We start from the raw sequence: 19615 nt of genomic DNA, 5'->3' as shown, positions 1-19615 counted from the left end.
CATGGGACTTTGGGGCAAGGGGAACTGATGCAAATATACTGGTACTCATGCTGCTTGCTATGCTGTGAGTAATAAAGTCCTTAATTTCTGACGTAGGATTTTTGTTTCTTCTGTCAGCACTCATGAAATGATGGCAGGCTAACACATTAGGTTGCAAAGAGTAAACTCTCCACAACTCTTTACATTAAGGAAGAGTAAAGTAGGAATCTCATGCCCAGGGCTAAATGATCTAGTATTTGAGAGTGGTGAGATTTAAAACTTTGTTTCTAGCATATTTTTCATAATATTATTGAAAAAATGCTATTGCCATTGTGTTCTTGCTACAGGTTGAGCATCCCTAATTTGAAAATCAGAAATCTGAAATGCTCCAAATTCCCAAACTTTTTGAGGGAGGCCATCATACCACAAATGGAAAGTTCCATACCATGAAACTTTGTTTCATTACTAAAATTAGTGTATGAAGTTATTTTCAGGCTATGTGTATAAGGTATATATGAAACATATGGCGTATATATAAAATGTCACGTTTAGGCTTGGGTACCTTATGCAACATATCCTTATGCATATGCAAATATTCCAGAATCTTAAAAAAACCCTGAAATCTGAAACACTTGTAGTTCCAAGCATTTTGAATAGTGGAGACTCAATCTGTACTACAGTTACTGTTACTGTAACAATAATAGCTAACAAACACAATCAACATTTGTTGAGTGATAATGATATACCAGGCCTTGTGGTCTCATTTAACACTTACCAGTAATCTTATAAGGAAATATTGTATTATCTCCATTTCTTAGGTGAGCAAAATGAGATGCTCATATGGTGGAGCTAGGTTTCTTATTTAGGTCTGCAAACAAACCAACTTGGGCTTTAAATCCCTATGCTATCCCTTACCCTTGTTGTGTGAGGTAGGGCAAATTAATTTAACCTTGTCAGATCTCAGCTGGTTCCATTGTAAAAAGGGGAGGGGGCGATAATAGGACCCGAATCCTTTTGTGTAACCCTTTTGGATTACACACATTCTGTAAAATGTGCAACACAGCTGCTTCCTGGCAGCTAGTAAGCCTCTCTAAATATTAGATGCTACTATTATTTTTATTATCCTCTCTGCCTTCCTTTTCTCTAATTAAAAAAAACTTTAAATGGTCGTATACTCTCCAAGTTCGATAATGTGTTTTGGACTGAAGATAAAATGTCATTTATCCCAGTTTATATAAAGAGGATGAATTTCAAATGTGGGACAAACTTGGCACAGGATATTCCTTATACAAATATTTTCTTTAAAAATGAGAATAGGAGCAAAAATCCCCTGTAGACTCAATTTACTCTCTAATCTTCATTTTAGTAACCCTTTCTATTTCCTAGGTAACTCCTAATGATCCAGTAATGTGTTTTAGTGACAGCTGATGCCAGAGAAGGTGTCCTCTCTGGGCCTGACATTTTCCTTAATGGTAATTCTAGCTAGTTAAGGTAAACAATGTGAAATGTTTGTCATGTTTCCTTCCTCGGATGGTAGGGGAGAGAGGAAATTATGAAAGCATTGTAAAGATAACAGACTGATGCATTGTAGCTTTGAAAATTTTTGACTACAGTATTTGGTGTTACAAAGGGAAATGATAGAGTTAAATATCTAGGATCCCTTGCCTTTGGGACAATTGATAAACTGAAAGCATTGTGCTTTACTTTAGATTAATAGCCTAGATGCTTTCACATTTAAAGAGCAAAGTTATGTATCATACAAACATCAGGAAGACCTGCTAAGCTACTTGGTACCTATACATTGCAAGTAATCTTTGTAGCTTTATCTGTGAAACCAAGTTCCCCCTAAATTTTCCATTTTGATTTACTTTAGTAGTCAAATACTCATGTGATATTCTCTACCTGAAGGTAACCTAGGAAGGTGTCTGGTTTAGGATCACCAGTTTATCGGCAAAGAAACGATCTGGTATGGTAAAGCCCTCAGTTCATTCAGTTCCCAGTAAGGTTGCTTTCCTGAGTATCCCATACTAGCCTTTGTGGCTTTTGCTTTTTTTCTTTATTACATTTCTTTTACCCTCCATTTCATGTAATACTCGGTCTCTTGGCGTCTCTACCACATTTACAAAAATCATTTTAAGGTTAGACTGAAGTCAAAGACTGGCCTCCTGAATTTTCCTCTAAATTGAAAAAGATGTTTTATATATTGTGTGACTCATGAATTAAGATCCTTTGCTCTGAATGGCAGTTTGGAGGAGTCTGTTGTACAGTATTTTGCTTGCAAGTATTTAGAAGTGGGTATGTGATTGATTTGCTGACAGACCATCTCTGAAAGCATTTCTAATGATGGACTTGTAATTGATTGCATCCATCATTCAGAGCCTAAAATAACCCCCACCCTAAATTAAAAAAGATAAATGAAATAAACTAGGCTGAATGTATAAGCTGACAAATCTGAAAATTTAATGAAACTCTAAATTACCGTGGCCAACAGATAAGAGGAAAAGGTTTCTTTGTTACTGATTATAATACTAAATTAAAAAAAATTATCCAAGAAAGATAATAGAGGAAACAAAGATCTGTGGCCCATGTATCAAACTAAGTTATTGAAAGATTTTTAATAAGTGTATCTATTTCATGCTCTGGTTATTGTTGATTCCTATCAATCTTGTTAGTGCTGTTTGAAGAATAGTAAATGCAGGACTGTCTTGTACTATAGCTTAGATTACTGCTGTTATAACAGATTTTAGAATTAATATGACCTTATTTCCAGACTACTGGGGTTCTGTACCAAATTCAGGTCATTCAAATGAGCTCTTTGTCTCAATATATGAGTAATTTTATCATTAGTATACTTTCAGCTACATGTGAAAGAAGACCAACTGAAAGTGACTTAAACAATGGATATTTATTATCTCCCCTAACAAGAAGTCGAGTTAAGGCAGCTTCAGCCCTGGCTGCTTCAGTGGCCCAGTGACAAAACTGTGGTAGGTTGGCATTTCCCTTGGCTTTTCCTTCCATACTTCTAAGATGATTGAAGTATCCGAGTGTCTCAGCTTTGTATAAAAATATGTAGGGTTGAGGAAGGGCACCTTTCCTGTTATTCTTTTTGTAAGAAAACTATTGCTAGAAGTTCCATAGATCTCATTGGCCACATTTTTTTTTTTTTTCTGGTAGGCGGAATAGAATTATTAGGAGTTACTGTGATTTACTCAGACAAATCAAGAGCTGCCCAACCTCTTGAAAAGTTCATACCTACCTGCTGTCTGATTAAAATCAGTTCTAAGGCCAAGGACACAAGTGAAAGGAAGGGCCAACAAACCCATTTTGATGGGCTACTGAAATTTATTGTGAAGGTGATTTTATATTTTCTGCTAGTAACGTACAATACTTTATTTCCTAGCTAGTAAGATGAATCTGCTGGCATATCGACGGAGTCACCTTTCTTGTGCTTTGCTTTCTAAATTTCACTCGAGTTGATATATTCTCTATCTTCACCAGGACTCTGTCTACTAGTGACGATGTTGAAGACAGAGAAAATGAAAAGGGTCGCCTTGAGGAAGCATATGAGAAGTGTGACCGTGACCTGGATGAGTTGATAGTGCAGCACTACACAGAGCTGACAACAGCCATTCGCACCTACCAGAGCATCACCGAGCGCATCACTAATTCCCGGAATAAAATAAAGCAGGTGAGCTTCATCTCATCTGGTGACTGTGGCTAGTACAGGTGCAGCTTGGAGGGGTGCCATGGTCCTCAGTGATGGTCCTCAAGAGTGGCTCATAATGGGTTTCTGCTGCGAGCCTGAAGGGTCCATGGAGGGAGAACGGTGGAGGATGAAGAAGACAAAGAGATACAAAGGCTGGGGCCAGGTGGAGCTTTCCTCCTGATGGGAGAAAAAGACTGCCAGGCAACTGCAGCATGTTTATTTATTTATAGTGGTAGAGGTAAGGAAAGTGCAAGGTGAGAAGGGGCTGGTCTGTAACTGGAACTGGGAGAATAGCTAAGCTGTGCAGAACATCATGGTTTGATGGTTTTGTGGAGAATGGATGGGGAGGAAGACATGTCCTCTTCTTGGCCAAGCCTTGCTCTGCCATGCCCTTTTGTTGCCTGTTCTCCTCCCATGGGGCCCTGCTTCATTCACAGGAGGAGGTGAGTTAGGCCTGGCCATAGTGATCTACACTGAGCGCTCCCAACAGGTTTCAGGAGTTTTGAGCCCAGAGACCATCTGGGGCTTGCTGCTGCTTCTGCTCTATGTCTTGGCTTCTGCAGTTACTTCTCACTGCAGGGAAAAATGGCCTCAATTTGAGGAAGACCGAAAAGAATCTGAATTGATGGGGAGAACTTTAGAGTCTCTTACTATTAGAGGCTCCCATCACAGTGTAGCAAGTATATTTAATGTGCTCATAGCTCACTTTTTATCTGTATAGGTATATTACTATCACAGTTAAAAAGATTTTTTTTTTTAAATTTTGGCTTTGAGTATGTCACCTAACTTGAAATTGGTTGCAGTTCCTCTGCAATCATTGTGTATTCTGTATATTTTTTTGTGAAGAAAATCTGACGTGCAAATTATTTGCACATACAATGAAATGTTTATAAAATATTTGAATATGTTTTAGTTATGATGAGCTTATATTAATTTTTTTTTAGCTTATATTAATTTTTATTTTGTAACTTCCTTGTCGTGCCTTGGAGCTGTTTCTTCTCTCTGTGTCTGTGTCTCTCTCTCTCTCTGTTTCTCTCTTTTCACCTTCCTGTCTCCTTTTGCTTTTGTGGTAAATCCTTGGTTCCTGGGTTACATGCCTTTAATATGTAAAGGATAAAGTGGGTTTTGGGGGTTTATTTTCGTATTTGACCAAGGGATGAACATAAAATAAGGCTTATGTACTGTTACATCATGATTATGTGGATCTTGGCTGTGTATTTTGATGTCACTCTTTTAATACATTTTAAGTTACAATAATTGGTACTTTATTGAATACCCGTTCCTTGCCAGGCATGATCGTATCTATTCTCTCAACAAATTTAAATTTGAACTCTGGTCTTCTTGACTCCAAAGTCTTTAGTGCTGGTTTTCAGGCATTAAAAAAAAAGTTGCGATATTTTGCATAACCCTAGTGTATCAGATATTAAGAGAAGTAGTGCTTTTTGTTTATTTGATATTACAGTGAGAGGTCCAAATCATCATGTGTATTGCCCTCCTTACACTTGGCAGCTGCCCTCTCTAGTTCCTCCTGAGGGGATGCACGCTGCACAAGACTGTAGCTTGAAGTTCACTGCTCTGTGCTATGAGATTGGTAGGGAACTCTTTGGCCAGTGCCTGCCCAGAAATGCCCATAAATACTTATGGCATTCTAACATGTTTTGTTTTGTATTCTCTAGACCTTATAGTATGATTTTATAGGCAGATACAAGTTATGCTTCTAAGAATACTACTGGTACATGATTTTCACTCTAAGAACCAGTAAGCTCTTAATCTTTTTGAAGCAATGTACTGACCTCTTTACATTTTAAAAATAACTGCTTGTAAAGTGATGAATTCATCCTATGGATTTATCTATGAAACTAGGTAAAGCTGTAGATCAGTTCCTCTAGATTTAAAGTAAACTGTAGTCCGTTTTGACCCAATATACTAAGCTTAAAAGGGGTCAGAAAATGAATGTATAGAGCTGCTGACCTTCTGGCTTTGCCTTGGGTAATCACAGGGAAGGTGAAGGACCTTTTGGTATTTGTATTTTCTGATTAGTTTGGTTGACTGAAAAGACTTTGTCCTAATCTCGCGGGAAGCACCAGCACTGATTTCTGCTTTGCTCCCTATCACTCTGAGTCGATAGCATCTTTGCTGCAAACAAAAAAATGCTCACTTGGTACTGAAAAAGGGGACTTCATCTTGAGGATTGCACATTTGTTTTTAGTAGCCACACTCTTCTTTCTTCCTCATTTTCAGTGTACTGGGATTCTGAGCAAAAGAAAACAAACAAAAGAAACCTTTATTACATCAGTGTCAAGAAAGTAAATGTCACATAATTCAGTGTTATGAATTAGCTTCAGTGTTGGGAAGAGAAATAAAGGGCTATAGCTCTTTGCAAAAAAGCCTTTAATAATTGATTACTAGAAGAAGAAAAATGTTGGGGCAAAATAAAAGTATGTTTTTGTTGCATAATTTGACAGTTTTGTACCATGAAAGTCCATTTCTTATCACCAAGGAAACACTGATGTTTCCTCACTAATTTTTCCTTGTTGTTTTTGCTTTTTAATTGCACTTTGGATTCCATACAAGGTATAGGTATATATTTTTTCAAAGTAAAAATGAGGAAGATTCATTCATCATTGGGCTACATTATTTTAGAGCCAAACAAGATGTTGAGGATGTGTAGAACTGAATTGAAATACTCTTTCTGTTCTCTAGCAAAAGAATATAATGAGGTTTTATTCCATAAATATTTATTGAATTCCTGATACTGTTTTAGGTCCTGGGACTATACAAGTGGAAAAAACCAGTTCCTGTCCTCGTGGGGCTTATATGCTAGTGGGAAAAGAGAAAAACAAACAGATAATATTTATTAACACCTAATCTCTATATTTTGAGTGTCAGCTTTGTGCTAAAAGTATTGTTCAAGGCTCTGGGGTATAGAAATGAAGAAAACAGACAAAATTCCTGTCCTTGTGGAGTTTACATTCTAAGCTATATTTTAATCAGGAGAGACAGACTATAAACTAATAAATAAACAAACAGATGAACTAACAGATGGTACGATGTATTCAGAAAGGAAAAAAATTAACGAAAAAGCAAGGAAGGAAGACTAGGGGGATGTTCTTTTAATTAGGTTTGTCAGGGAAGGCTTTACTGAGGTTACATTTGAGCCTAAACCTGAAGGAGATGAGGGTGCCCAGGAAGGTCACTCCAAAAAGTAGGGATAGAAGGTGCAAAAATCCTGAAGCAGTGTTGATTAGAAGTTTGAGAAGCGAAGAGGAGGTGAGGGGCTGGAGTACAGTGAGGAGTGGAGATAGTGAATGAGAGAGCTTGTAGGTGAGGGATGGTACAGTGGGCCAGGGCACATAGGGCATCGTAAGTCACTGTCTTAATTGCTTTCTTGTTGGTGAGGCAGACTACTTGACACCTACAACTTAAAGGAGGAGAGGTTTATTTTGGCTCACAATTTGTAGAGATTTCAGTCCATGATTGGCTGTCTCCAAGGTAGAGTGGCATGGCAGAGGGGCAGTGTAGAGGAGAATTGCTCATTGCAAGGCAGGCTGGAAGCAGAGAGAGAGATCAAAGGAGAGTGATACACCTTTCCAGGCCACGCCAATAGCAACCCACCTCTTCCCACCAGGCTTCAACTCCCAACATCGCACCCAGCTATAAACTCATCAGTGGACTAATCCAGTGATAAGTTATCAAACCACTGTGATGCAACCCCCCCCCCCCCCCCCCCCCCCGCCAGGCTCCACCTGTGATGAGATCATGAAGGTTTGGGGACGTCTAGATATAAACCACAACAGTTACTTAGAAGGGCTCTGATTTTTAACTTGGAATAGAATGGGAAATTGCTGTAAGGTTTTGAACATAAAGTGACAGAATGTGAGTAACATTTAATTATTTTTTTTATTTTTTGGTACCAGGGATCGAACTCAGGACCTTGTGCTTGCGAGGCAGGCACTGGAACCAATGAGCTACATCCCCGGGCCCAAATTTTTAAAATGCCTTCTCTAGATGCTTGGGTAGGAATGAAGAGTTGGTTGGATGGACATCTTCATATTTATGCATTGCCCCCTTCTAAAGTGTAATATCACAGAACTGTTTATACTTCCCATTTTTAACATCAGTTTCATATATTAATTTATGTTATATTGGTAGAATCTGTGTTCTTGAGATAAATGAGAGATGCTGGATGGTTTTGCCTTTCCCCAGATGCCCAAACTTTTTTACATTGGTGAATTCTATTTGGAATATTTTTATATATTTTAAAATGTGCAAATAAAATACCATATGTGATTGATGAGGTCAGCTAATATGGCTAATAAACAAAATATTTTGGTGATTCTGTTATTTTTGAGAGCATTGTAAAATTGATCAAAATGAGATGTTATAACATTAGAAATCCTCAAAACCCATGAATTCTGCCAGTGTCTTTAGTAATGACTGTCTGATATAGCAGCAGCATCAAAATAGATGAATATGGGCCGGGGATTTAGCTCAGTGGTTACACCATCTGCCTTGCAAGCGCAAGGACCCGAATTTGATCCCTGGTACCAAAAAAAAAAGAGAAAAGACTAGATGAATGTAAGTTGGTACAAGTAGGAGACTTGGTCCATGTAAGAGATATTTGTTTATATTTCACTTTGAGTGTTTTTCTGTGGTGTACTGGGCAGATGAGATGATGTCAGATTTCTTTAAAGATACTAAGTACTGTAGTCGGTCTAATGCTCATCACAGGAGCAGACTGAAGGGAGGACATAGAGATTTGGCTGTGTTGTGATGTATACATCTTACATTTCACCCTGGTTTTTTTTCCCCTGCTCTCTTGCTACTAGATCAGGCTCTGAAACACATTTTTCTCGCCTGTAACTAGAAATAACTACGTGATTATTCAAGTGAACTTGTTAGAGCTTAATTATTCAGTAATGCAATGTTCATTACTTAAAATTTGCCTAAAATAACTTTTTGGCTTTATATGAAAGTATACCTTGAAAGGTAGAATTAGAATGAAGAATAGCCTTAATTAATATAAAGAATGTCATAGTAAAACAGCATGGTTTTTGTAGGAAGTTATTTATGGCCCAAATTTAAAATGGAAATTCCTAGCTACTTGTTTGAGAAAGGCAGAAAACACTTCAAGTTTCTAGAAATGGACATGGTAAACAGTGGGCACTAATGAGATACCATAATTTAAAATCGGGACAGTAGTCTGGAGTTCGTTCATATAGTCCAAGATGAGATAATCTTTACATTAAGTTCAACTCTTTCTGTATTTGTGTATTGTATCCACACTCAGCTCAAAGAAAGGTATTGCCCTTCGACAGAGTTGTGGGGAGCCTCTCAGAGAATTTAAGACCTTAGAGTGGCAGCTAAAAAATGAAAAGAAAAAAAGTATGGGAAGTAAAAGCACGAGTGTAATTTTAAAATGATCTGTAGTTCCAAAGGGATTTAAAACCTGACATTGAGCAGTGTTTCCCAAGTTCTCTATTTTGAGGTACTTTCTATGAAATTCTATGGAAAAATTGACCTGGGGACTTGTGGCAGGCAAATAAATGTCTATGAAAGCACTTATATGCAGATTTACTACTGAAATAAAACAAAGAAATTAACAACGAAAGGTATAACTATTTTATACTTTGAAAATTGAGGATAATATTGACTTGGATTAATCTGCAATGACCATCTCTTGCTCATAGGGAACTTTTCAGGGTGTTTCTGTTCTATGGTTTCAGTGAACTGCTTCCGCACTTACTGTGCTTTATTTAGAAAATATATACACTTAGAGATCTGTTCTACTATTTCTCCTTGATCCAAATTTAGGACTTTCTTCCTTTTATGATCTAAATGTTATAGCCTTCCATCATTTTCCCCATACCTGTATCTCTCAGATCCTTGTAAGAATATTTCTGCTTTTCCTTTCATGAAAGATAAGGTAGCGTTAGTTAAAAGGTCCATTTAGTTTTTTTCACCTCTTTATCTTTCCCTAGGCTGGGCTGCAAAAATCTTCACTTTTCTGCTAGCCACAACATTTCTCATTTCTATTCACAGTAGCCTCTGGGGCCATATTTTCCTTATTTTCTTTTCTTCTAATAGTCTCTGATTTGAATGACTTGCAGCTCTTGTATATGAAAACTGAAATTCTTGGTATTGTGGAACAGGTGGTTAGGAGCAAGATACTAAAATTTTGAAGAGACAAAGGAAACTTGTCTCTGTATAAATTTGCTTAAGGAGTTATTCAATCTTAATTATACTTTTCAATTAAGTAGAATAGAATGAAAATATCACTTATAAAAGTAGAACAGGGATTTGAGAAATAAATATATATGTATAGTTTGGTATTGATGGGCATAGGTTGGTCCCCCATCTTTTAAATGACAAAAATTATATTGATTTATTATGTACAACATGATATTCTGAGATGTGAATACATTGTGGAATGTCTAAATCAAGCTAAATAACATGTATATATTTTTTTTAAAGAGTAGGAAAATTTATTGGGGAATAGGAATAGCTCCTGAGAGACAGGAGAGGTCTCGAATGGGTTGCCCAGTAACGTCTGTATTACCTCCCATATTTACCCTTTTTTTGGTGGTGAGAATACTTAAACTATATCAATTTCTTTTCTTTTCTTTCTTTCTTTTTTTTTTACATTGATTGATGGAATTAGGTGCTGGGAATTGAACCCAGGGCCTTGTGCATGCTATGCAAGTGGGCTCATATTACTGAGCTACACCATCAGCTTTAGAGATTTTAGATTATGCAGTATATTGTTATTAACTATAGTCAGCATGTTTTATGATGATTCTTTAAAAATTTTATTCAGATTATTAAACTGAAATTTTATATCCTTTGACCAACTTCTGTCTAATCCTACACCCTGGTAACTGTCACTTTTGGTGTTTAGGTTCTTTTTTTTTTGAGACAGGGTCTTGTTTTCTAGTGCAGGCTGGTCTTAAACTCACTATATACCCCAGGCTAGCCTTGAGCTCACAGAAATCCTCCTGCCTCAGCCTCCTGCTGGGATTATAGGTGTGCATCATCACGCCTGGCAGTAACCATCACTTTTATTCTAGTCTATGACTTTGACTTTTTAAGATTTTACATGTAAGTGAGATCATCTAGTATTTGTCTTTCTATGCCTAACTTCACTCAGTATAACCTCCAGGTTCATCGATGTTGTTGCAAATGACAATATATCTTTTTTTATGGCTAAAGAGTATTCTATTGTGTATGGAAATCACATTTTCTTTACCTCTTCATCCATTGATGGACACTTGGGTGGATTCTCTATCTTGGCTATTGTGAATAATGCTTCAGTGAACATGAGTGTGCAGATATTTCTTTGACATACTGTTTTCATTTCCTTTGGATTTATAGATGTTTCTTGATTTATGGTAGGATTAATCCTGATAAACCCATTGTAAGTTGAAAATATCACAAATCAAAAATGCATTTAATACACACAACCCCCTTGTTATGGTTTAGATCTAAAATATCCCCCCCAAAGTCTCAAGCGTTTGAAAGGCGATTACATCATGGGATAGTATATTCATTAGTGGATTTATCCATTGATGAGTTGAGTAGCTAAATGTTTTGTTAGGAATTGGGGTCAGGTTGGAGGTGGGTCACTATGGGTGTAACATGGAAGGTTGTATTCTTGTCCCCAGTTCCTCTCTTCTCTCTCTGGATTGAGTACCTTTTCCTCTGCAGTGCCCTTGTGCCATCTTGTTCCTGTCTTGGAACCACCTAAGCCGTGGATTGGTGTTGGGTATTTTGTCCCCGTGATGGAAAAGTGACTAATACACCACTGAACATCCTACTTCAGCAACACAGTACATTGTGAGAGATTGGCTGTTTCATTTGGAACTATTGCTTGCTGTCACTTCCCAGCATTACCAGAGGATCATACAGCACTTCACTAGCTGGGAAATGATGAAAAAGATCAAAATTTGGAGTAGGGCTTCTTCTGGATGTGTATCACTTTTACACCATTGTGAAGTTGAAGCATCATAAGTTGGGGACCTTCTGTATGTTCAGTAATGGGATTGTTGGGTCATATGTTATTCTGTTTTTTTTAGGAACCTCTGCACTATTTTCCATAATAGCTGTACTTCCTATCTTTACTGAAGTATAATTTACATACAGTAATATGCATATATTTTGAGAGTACAGTTCAGTGGCTTGGGCAAATGCAGTACATTCAATCCTTGAATGTATTGTCATAACCCCAGGGAACTCCTTCCTGCCTTTTTACAGTTACTTCTCTCTCACATCCTGCTCCACTGTGATTTCAATTCTATTATTGTGGATTAGTTCTGGCTGTTCTAGAACTTCACACCTTATGTTCTCTTTTGTATCTGGCTTCTTTTGCTTATCAGAGTATTTTTGAGATTCTTCATGTTTCTTCCTTTTTGTTGCTGACTGACCCCATGCCTAAATTTTAAAATAACATTTCTGTATATGTGAGACTTTTCTAGTCAAAAAGCGGAAGCCTTGGAGCAATTTAATAATAGAAGTTCTTGTGTCTACAGTTTTGTTACCCAAGTTTAGGGAATTATTTTGGTAAAATTCATTTTCTACATTGTCTGATGACTATGCTTTTTTCTCCATAAATTCTACCTTACTTTCACTTTTACTTCCATATAATGAACAAAAGTGGTACTTGAATGAATTACGTTGTATATATGCTAGTATGAAATGCCATTATAGCCTTTTCCCAGTCAGGTAGGAGTTTGCCCAGCTTTATTGACACTTTGTAAGTTTATCCCCCATTCTTATTCAAAAGCCTAGTTAGGTGTTGTATGACATAAAATTTATTTTTAAATTTTTCTGTTTCCATAGCAACTATTACACATGGAGGAAAAAAGCTGAGAATTGTAGAACCAAGGTGATATGAGTAGGATATTAGAAACCAAATTCTGGGCTGGGGATTTAGCTCAGTGGCACTGCCCCTGCCTTGCAAGCGCAAGGTCCTGAGTTCGATCCCTAGTAGCAAAAAAACAAAAAACAAACAGAAAAACAACAGAAAAAAGACTAAAGAAACCAAATTCTTACAGATGTTAACTAAGATTTCAAATAGAATGAGTTTAAAAGCTGAAGTTCTTATTCCAGAGACCAGGAACTCTAAGGGGAATCTGGGAATGGCCTAAAGAACTATATTTAAAAGTCAAATCAAGCCACAAATGATGATTAAAAACTAGGCATACCCTGCCTCATCCTACTCCAGGCCCACTTCTGACACGTCAGAGATACTTACTTTTATGCTTCTAGTATCCACTCACTTAGATGTTTTTATTTCTACTAGTTGCTTACACTATTTTTTTCTTGAATATCCTATTTTAGACATTGTGTATCATGTTCAGCTATGGAAGATGAGGATTTATTTAGTTGTCCTTCTACTCTTTCCCCCACTCCATCACATATTCCTTCTTAATCCTCTAAAAATAGTAGTTGTATCCTATGGTTGGTTAAATAGACAGTGCTCATTTTATTATAACTATAAATATTTACAGCTAAGCCATGCAGTATGATAAATTTTCTGTTGTGTAGTTTTTTTGCTGCTGTTATTTTTCCTGAAATTAATGATTGAATGGTCCTGTTGCTTTTCATTTCCTGGATCCCATGTTTTATCTCTTTTATTTTGATGGTGCACATTCTTCAGAAATTTCCCAAGATGTGCTGCATATAATGTTTACTTCTTGAGAGTTTATACATCTGAAAATATGTTTATTATTTCCTCATACTTGAGTGAGAGTTTTTCTGGGAAATAATTCCGTCTCAGAATTTTGAGGATATAAGATTCCTTTGTCTTACAGATTTTGGTATTGCTGTTTAGAAAAGTGTGATGCCATTCTGATTCCTTACCCTAGAGAGTCTGCCTTTTTTCTGTTGAAAGCTTTTAGATTATCTCTTACCCCTGTGTTCTGAAGATGTTGAGATAGACTTTTTCTCACCCCATCGTCCTGAGCATTTGGTATGCTTTTTCAACCTTGGAACTCATCATTTTGTTCTGGAAAATTTTGTTTCTATTTTTAAAAATGTGTTGGTATTTTTCTTCACTCTAATTTTCCTCCCCAGAAACTTGTATTTGGCAAATATTGGACTCTTAGTTCAGTCCCCTCATTTTCTCCTATCTTTTATCTTTTGGGTGTGCATGTGTTTTCCTCCTTGGAGAATTCATCATGGATGTCTTCTAACCTTTCTATTGGATTTTAAAAAGTTTTTATCATGTAAAATCTTTTTCAAAGAGTTGTTTTTATCAACTCTTTTTATAGTTAAAACTTTTTATAGTTAACCTGATTTGTTCCATTGATGTAATAACTTCTCTTATTTTTCCTCTAAATATGAATTGTCCTTTTTAAAAATTCTGTTTCCAAGCTGGGGTCAGTAGTGTATGCCTGTAATCTTAGTGGCGAAGGAGGTTTAGGTAAGAGGTTTGCAAGTTTGAGTGCAGCCCAGGTAATTTAGGGAGACAGTGACTCAAAATAAAAAATAAAAACAGATGGGGATATAGCTTAGTGGTGGAATACCTTTGGGTTTGATCTCTAGTACCCCCCCCCCCCATATTCTGTATGGTTCTGCTCCCCTATCAACTACCCCTCCCCATCCCAGTACTATTTTCTTTTTGTATGTTTTGATGCATGTCTTTCCTTGAGTGTTTGGTGATCCTTGGCTAACCATTTGTATGCAAGAGGGAAAGAACTAATTGGGAACTCATAGCATGTTATAGCACTCATCTAGAACTCAGCTGTTTTTTCAGTGAAAACTCTAGAGTCAGTATGTATCTTAAGAAGTCTTTTTGGGCCTGGGATTTAGCTCAGTGGTTCTAGTGCCTGCCTTGTAAGCACAAGGTCCTGAGTTTGATCCCCGTACCAAAAAAAAAAAAGAAAAAAGAAAAAAGGAAGTCTTTTCACTTGAATCAGGTCATTTTTCCTAAGGAGAAAGCCATAACTCTCGTGTGTTTGGGGTATGAGTCAAGCTGCCACTGTTACTGAAATCTAATCATTAAAGGAGGATGAAGGTCCAGAGGGGCTGAGAATTATACCACCTAATAGGTTCCCCTTTGACTTCATCTTCCTATTTCATTATAGTGCCTCATACCTTTCTCTTACTTACACCTTGTATTTCTTTTTCAGATTCTTTATAAATAAGCTCTCCCCAGATTTGACCAATGCTAAGGAGAAGAAATTATGTCTATGAGGCTTGATAGGGATCTGTGCCTCAAAATACTTCCACAGAAAGTTTTAGCTGTGTACCCCTAATCTTCCCAGTCATAGTAAGCCCTGCTCCAGGCCAAGGTGTTCAGATTTCTCTAGTCTGCTAACTTAGTACACAACACTCATCTTGATAGCTTTCAAAATTTTGTGGCCATGTCTTATTTGCTGTTCCTTCTGTTTTCTTTTCTTGATATTTTGTACTTTAAAAATTCCCTCTTTGCCATTACTTTTTTGGAGTTGCAGAATGGAAAAGTGATAACTAGGATCAACTTTATCAGAGTTTTCCATGGGGTCTATGCTCACTTCCCCCCCCAATTAACTAATATTCCACTATGCTTATTTCTCAAGGGACATCACAAAGTCCTCTTATTCAAGACTTTTATTTGTATTTTAAACATGGGAGAATTTCATAAAAGTATCATGTGTGCCTTATCCTGCAGTTGTAGAAATAGATTAGGTGGTTTCTTAAGAAAGCTTTTTATCTTAGCATTCTATCTTTATATTTTCCATGCCTGTTAGAAAAAAAAATGTTGAAATTTAGTTTATAAGTGTAGTTTCAGTGAAATGTTGCAATGTTGAAATTTGGTTTATAAGTGTAGTTTCATTTGGTGCCACCACACCAAATCTCATAGAAGGAGAATACAGATTTTCAGTTGACAAATATGTGGTAGTCTTTTTAGGGTGATGGAAATGTATGTTTACTGAAGACTTGGATTATACAGGTGTGCACATGTGGCAGAATTCATCAAATGATATATTTGAAATGCATTCCTTCACAAATTTTACCTCAAAGAAGAAACAGAAACAAAATTGGAAACAGTGTCAAACTCTAAATAAAAATGTGTATTAGAATTGTCAAAAGTATATGCAAGCAGATCTATGAATTATGAATGACCATGAATCTCTATCATTTCATGGTGTAAAAATTGCACATTTTAATTAAGGTAAAAAATAAAAGCTTATGTTTACCATGTGCATTGTGCCTGTCCCTCTTTCTTCCCCTCCCTTTTATTTTTATCATATTGTTAGTTATATACTCTGCAGATCTACAGAATGATGTAGATTATCTTATTTAATGTCTAATGTTTAGAATATAAGGCAAAAAATTTTGGTATGTCCTGTTGAGATTATGTTTAGGTGTACCTACTGTTTTGGGAAACTGAGGAAACGGCTCAGTTGAGAAGGACACTCAGATCCCTGATTGTAAACTTTACCTGGAGTTCTAGAGCTAGAAGCATGGACCATGTGACCTGTCAGCTGAGTAGATCATCCACAAGGAGGTTTGGAGAATGGCATTAAATTCTCAAATTGATCATTCCCCTTTTAGACATATTAACATTTATATGGTGCTTTGTATTTTCTTTTTGCTTTATATCCTTAGTAATTATTTCTAGATTCACTCAAAGGTATGTTGGGAGTAATTTTCTAATTTCATGGCAGAGAAAATACAGATACAGAGAAGTAGGGATGCATCCAGGTAAATCAGTTTCAGAACCAGGATTAGAATTTTGCAAGCAGACCAACCAAGAGGAATAAGTGGGACTGGGAATTAGGAACTGTTACATACAGTAATCTCAATAAGGAATACTAACTACATTATGGGTTTAGGCTGGCAAACCTTTGGACTAACCCAAGATTGAATCTGTTGTATACCAGGTAAAAGAAAACCTTCTTTCATGCAAGATGTTGTTGCACTGCAAACGGGATGAACTTCGGAAACTGTGGATCGAAGGAATTGAACATAAGCACGTCCTGAACCTGCTAGATGAAATTGAGAACATCAAGCAAGTGCCTCAAAAGCTAGAACAGTGCATGGCCAGCAAGCATTATCTCAGTGCCACTGACATGCTGGTAAGAGAACAGCCTATGCTGAGGTTTTTTTCTGCGTAGATTAAAAAAAATACTTCTTTTTTGTTCTCTCAATTTTGTGATGTATGTAGTACATTACAAAACTTCCCTTTTGAGATTCACAAGGCTTTGAAGGTGATGTTCTCTTCCTCATTTCATGTTTGAAGTGGCAGATGATTATTACGTATTCTTTGCTTTGGAACAATGGCAAGACATACTGTATAATGGAAAGGGAGGAGTACTTAAATCATGTTGGAATCATAATAGGGAGTGTTGTTAAGCTTCAGAGGAAGATAATCTCATTTTTGTTGTTTCGGTTTTTGCGGTTTTTGCTTTGTTTTGTTTTGCAGAGTTGAACTCAGAGATTCGCACATGCCAGGCAAGTGTACCACTGAGCTGTATCCCCAACCCTTTTTTTCTAAAATTTTATTTTGAGACAGGATCTTACTAAATTGGCCAGGCTCTCCTAAAACTTTTGATCCTCTTTTCTCAGTCTCCCAGGTAACTGTGTTCACAGGCATATGTCGTCGAGCCTAGCATGAATCCCATTTTAAAGAATGAAATCTACATGACACAGAATTTTTAAAGATTTATATAAGACTTGGTATTCAACAAATTATTTGAAAAAATGTTAACTTTAGGGCTTTGTGGGGTTTTTTTCCTTCAATTAATAACAAAGTAAATAAGTCTTTTTGGTTCCGAGGATCAAACTCGGGACCTTGCTCTTGTGAGGCATGTGCCAGAGACACTGAGCTAAATCCCTGGCAAAGAAAATAAGTCTTAAGGGGCCAGGGATTTAGCTCAGTGGTTTCGCTGCCTGCTGCACAAGCACAAGGACCCGAGTTCGATCCCTGGTACCAAAAAAAAAGAAAATAAGTCTTAAGCTAGAAGCAACCTTGTTAAGCAAGAGTACTCTACAACCTAATCTTTGGCCTCTATCTTAGTTCTTACGAAGTTGCAGTTGGTGGTGAGTATGAAGCAAATGAATAAAAATAAAAATGCAGATTTTGCTCCCTAGTAATCCTCACTTTCCCAAGGCCTGTGGCTCTTTAAGAGGGCCACCCTATCTTCCTGCCTGTTCTACACACATACATACCCACTTGCATCAGAGTTGGCAGAGGATCACAGAAGCTCTCAGCAGCAGGATGACTGTATTTGAATTGTTTTCTTTTCCCCAAGAGGTAAAAGCCCTTTATCTTTGTTTCTCCAAATTAGATTGGCTATAACACTGGGAAAAACACTGAGGAGAATTGGTGGGAACACAGATTAAATGTGCTAAGTATCTCTAATTCATTCCAACTTCCAAGAAGAATTTTGCTAAAAGTCTTTCATGAGATGTTTTAAGGAAAATGGATAACGAAAGTGTGGGAACTGTCATGGTATTCTATCATGTATTGAAAGCTAGTTATGAATGGACTGAACAGTCAGTTTTCACAGTGGAAGGTTAATAATGGTCTGCTCATGGGAATGGCAGAAGGATTGGTTGCTTCCAGTGTCTTATTCAAGGTGACATCTTCCTTAATAATGACTATATGTTGTTCAACAGAAAAATACTACTTTTCGTCTTTAGGGTTGGGTTATGCTTATTTGGGCTAAATTATCAGGATTCAGAAATCAGTAGATGTATATGTATATATTTGTGTTGAATATATACATCTATTTGAATTACAGTTTTTGGCAGTAGGCCTACTTTGAAGTAAATGCCACATATTAAATTGGATTATTAGATTTTATTTCTGTATTATGTTCATTTTAGGAGTTCAGATTTTTGGTTTATGGTTTTATTACTGAAGGGCTAATTTATTTACTTAGGTTAATCAATAATGAATACTATCTCCCTTTTAAAAATTTGATTTATTTTTCTTTAAAAAGGACTTCATTACATGGGAAATTAAGTGGGGAAGAACTCAGGTGTTGAGGGTGAAGGAATATAGGCTATAGTTTATACCTTTACACCTTTGCAGAAGGAAAAAAATCCCCTTTTTGACAGAATATTGCTTTGCAAAAGAAAATGATTTTTTTCTAATAAAAATATCTGAGATCTAAATAGAACCAGTTTCGGTACCATGATCATCTGTTTTATTTAAAACCATGTGGTTGTGAGTGAGAAGTGGGGTGGTGAGGAAGAATAGTTGCCTCGAGAAAAGTGTGTGAATAAGACATGTTTCCAAGAAGTTTTGTTCCTTTTGTTTTTTATTTGTAGTTGTTTATATATTGTAATGCTAATCCTTTATCTATTAGCTGGGTTACAAATACCTAAGTTGGTAGTGAATCTTTTCACTTTGTTTATGGTGTCTTTTATTATAAAAGTTTAAAAATTTTAACACAGTAAAATTTCTCAATCTTATTTGTTTGTATCACATGATTTTATTTTAAGAACATTTGTTTTGCCCCAGTGTCATACAGAGAACCTCCTATATTTTCTTCTTTAATCCATCAAAAGTCCATTTTTATATGTGATGTGAACTAGGGATCTAATTTTAGTTTTCTCCTTTATAGCCAGTTGGCTCAGACTATTTACTGAAATCCTTTTTCTGTTGATTTACAATGCCAATTGTCACACACCAAGTTTTCACCCATTCATAAGTCTGTTTCAGTGTTCTTTTTTTTGTTCACTTGGTCCTGTCTGTACCTGTGAACTAGGTTTTTTTTTTTTTGGTACTGGGGATTGAACTCGGAACCTTGAGCTTGCACCGCAGGCGCTGGAACCACTGAACTAAATTCCCGGCCCCTAGGTTGTTTTAATTGTTACAATTTTGTAATATAACTTGATAGGAGGTAAAATACATTCCCTCATTTTGCTATTCAAAATTATCTTTGCCGTTTTTGATCCTTTATTCTTCTACAGAATTCCACAAAAAGTATAAGATTT

General features: G+C 36.6%; 1 protein-coding gene across 8 annotated transcripts in view; it reads left to right on the top strand.

Moving 5' to 3' along the window:
* The window catches only part of Exoc4 (exocyst complex component 4), an 816538-nt gene that overhangs the window by 17558 nt on the left and 779365 nt on the right, over positions 1 to 19615 (top strand). For 5 of the 8 annotated variants that reach the window (XM_021237603.2, XM_004856313.4, XM_087204413.1 and 2 more), the window contains exons 2-3: positions 3478 to 3667; positions 16552 to 16746. In XM_021237603.2, coding sequence (XP_021093262.2) covers positions 3478 to 3667; positions 16552 to 16746 — 385 coding nt within the window. Of the gene's footprint in view, positions 1 to 2837; positions 2964 to 3185; positions 3333 to 3477; positions 3668 to 16551; positions 16747 to 19615 lie in introns of those variants that run through there. The other 3 variants (XM_087204417.1, XM_087204414.1, XM_087204415.1) reach the window with 2 other exon arrangements.

This window comes from Heterocephalus glaber, unplaced genomic scaffold, assembly GCF_053883595.1.
Source record: "Heterocephalus glaber isolate CG9 unplaced genomic scaffold, H.glaber_assembly_v1.0 deba00000546, whole genome shotgun sequence".
NCBI lineage: Eukaryota > Metazoa > Chordata > Mammalia > Rodentia > Bathyergidae > Heterocephalus > Heterocephalus glaber.
Note: the sequence above shows the minus strand (reverse complement) of the source record. Positions and strands in the feature narration are given on the sequence as shown.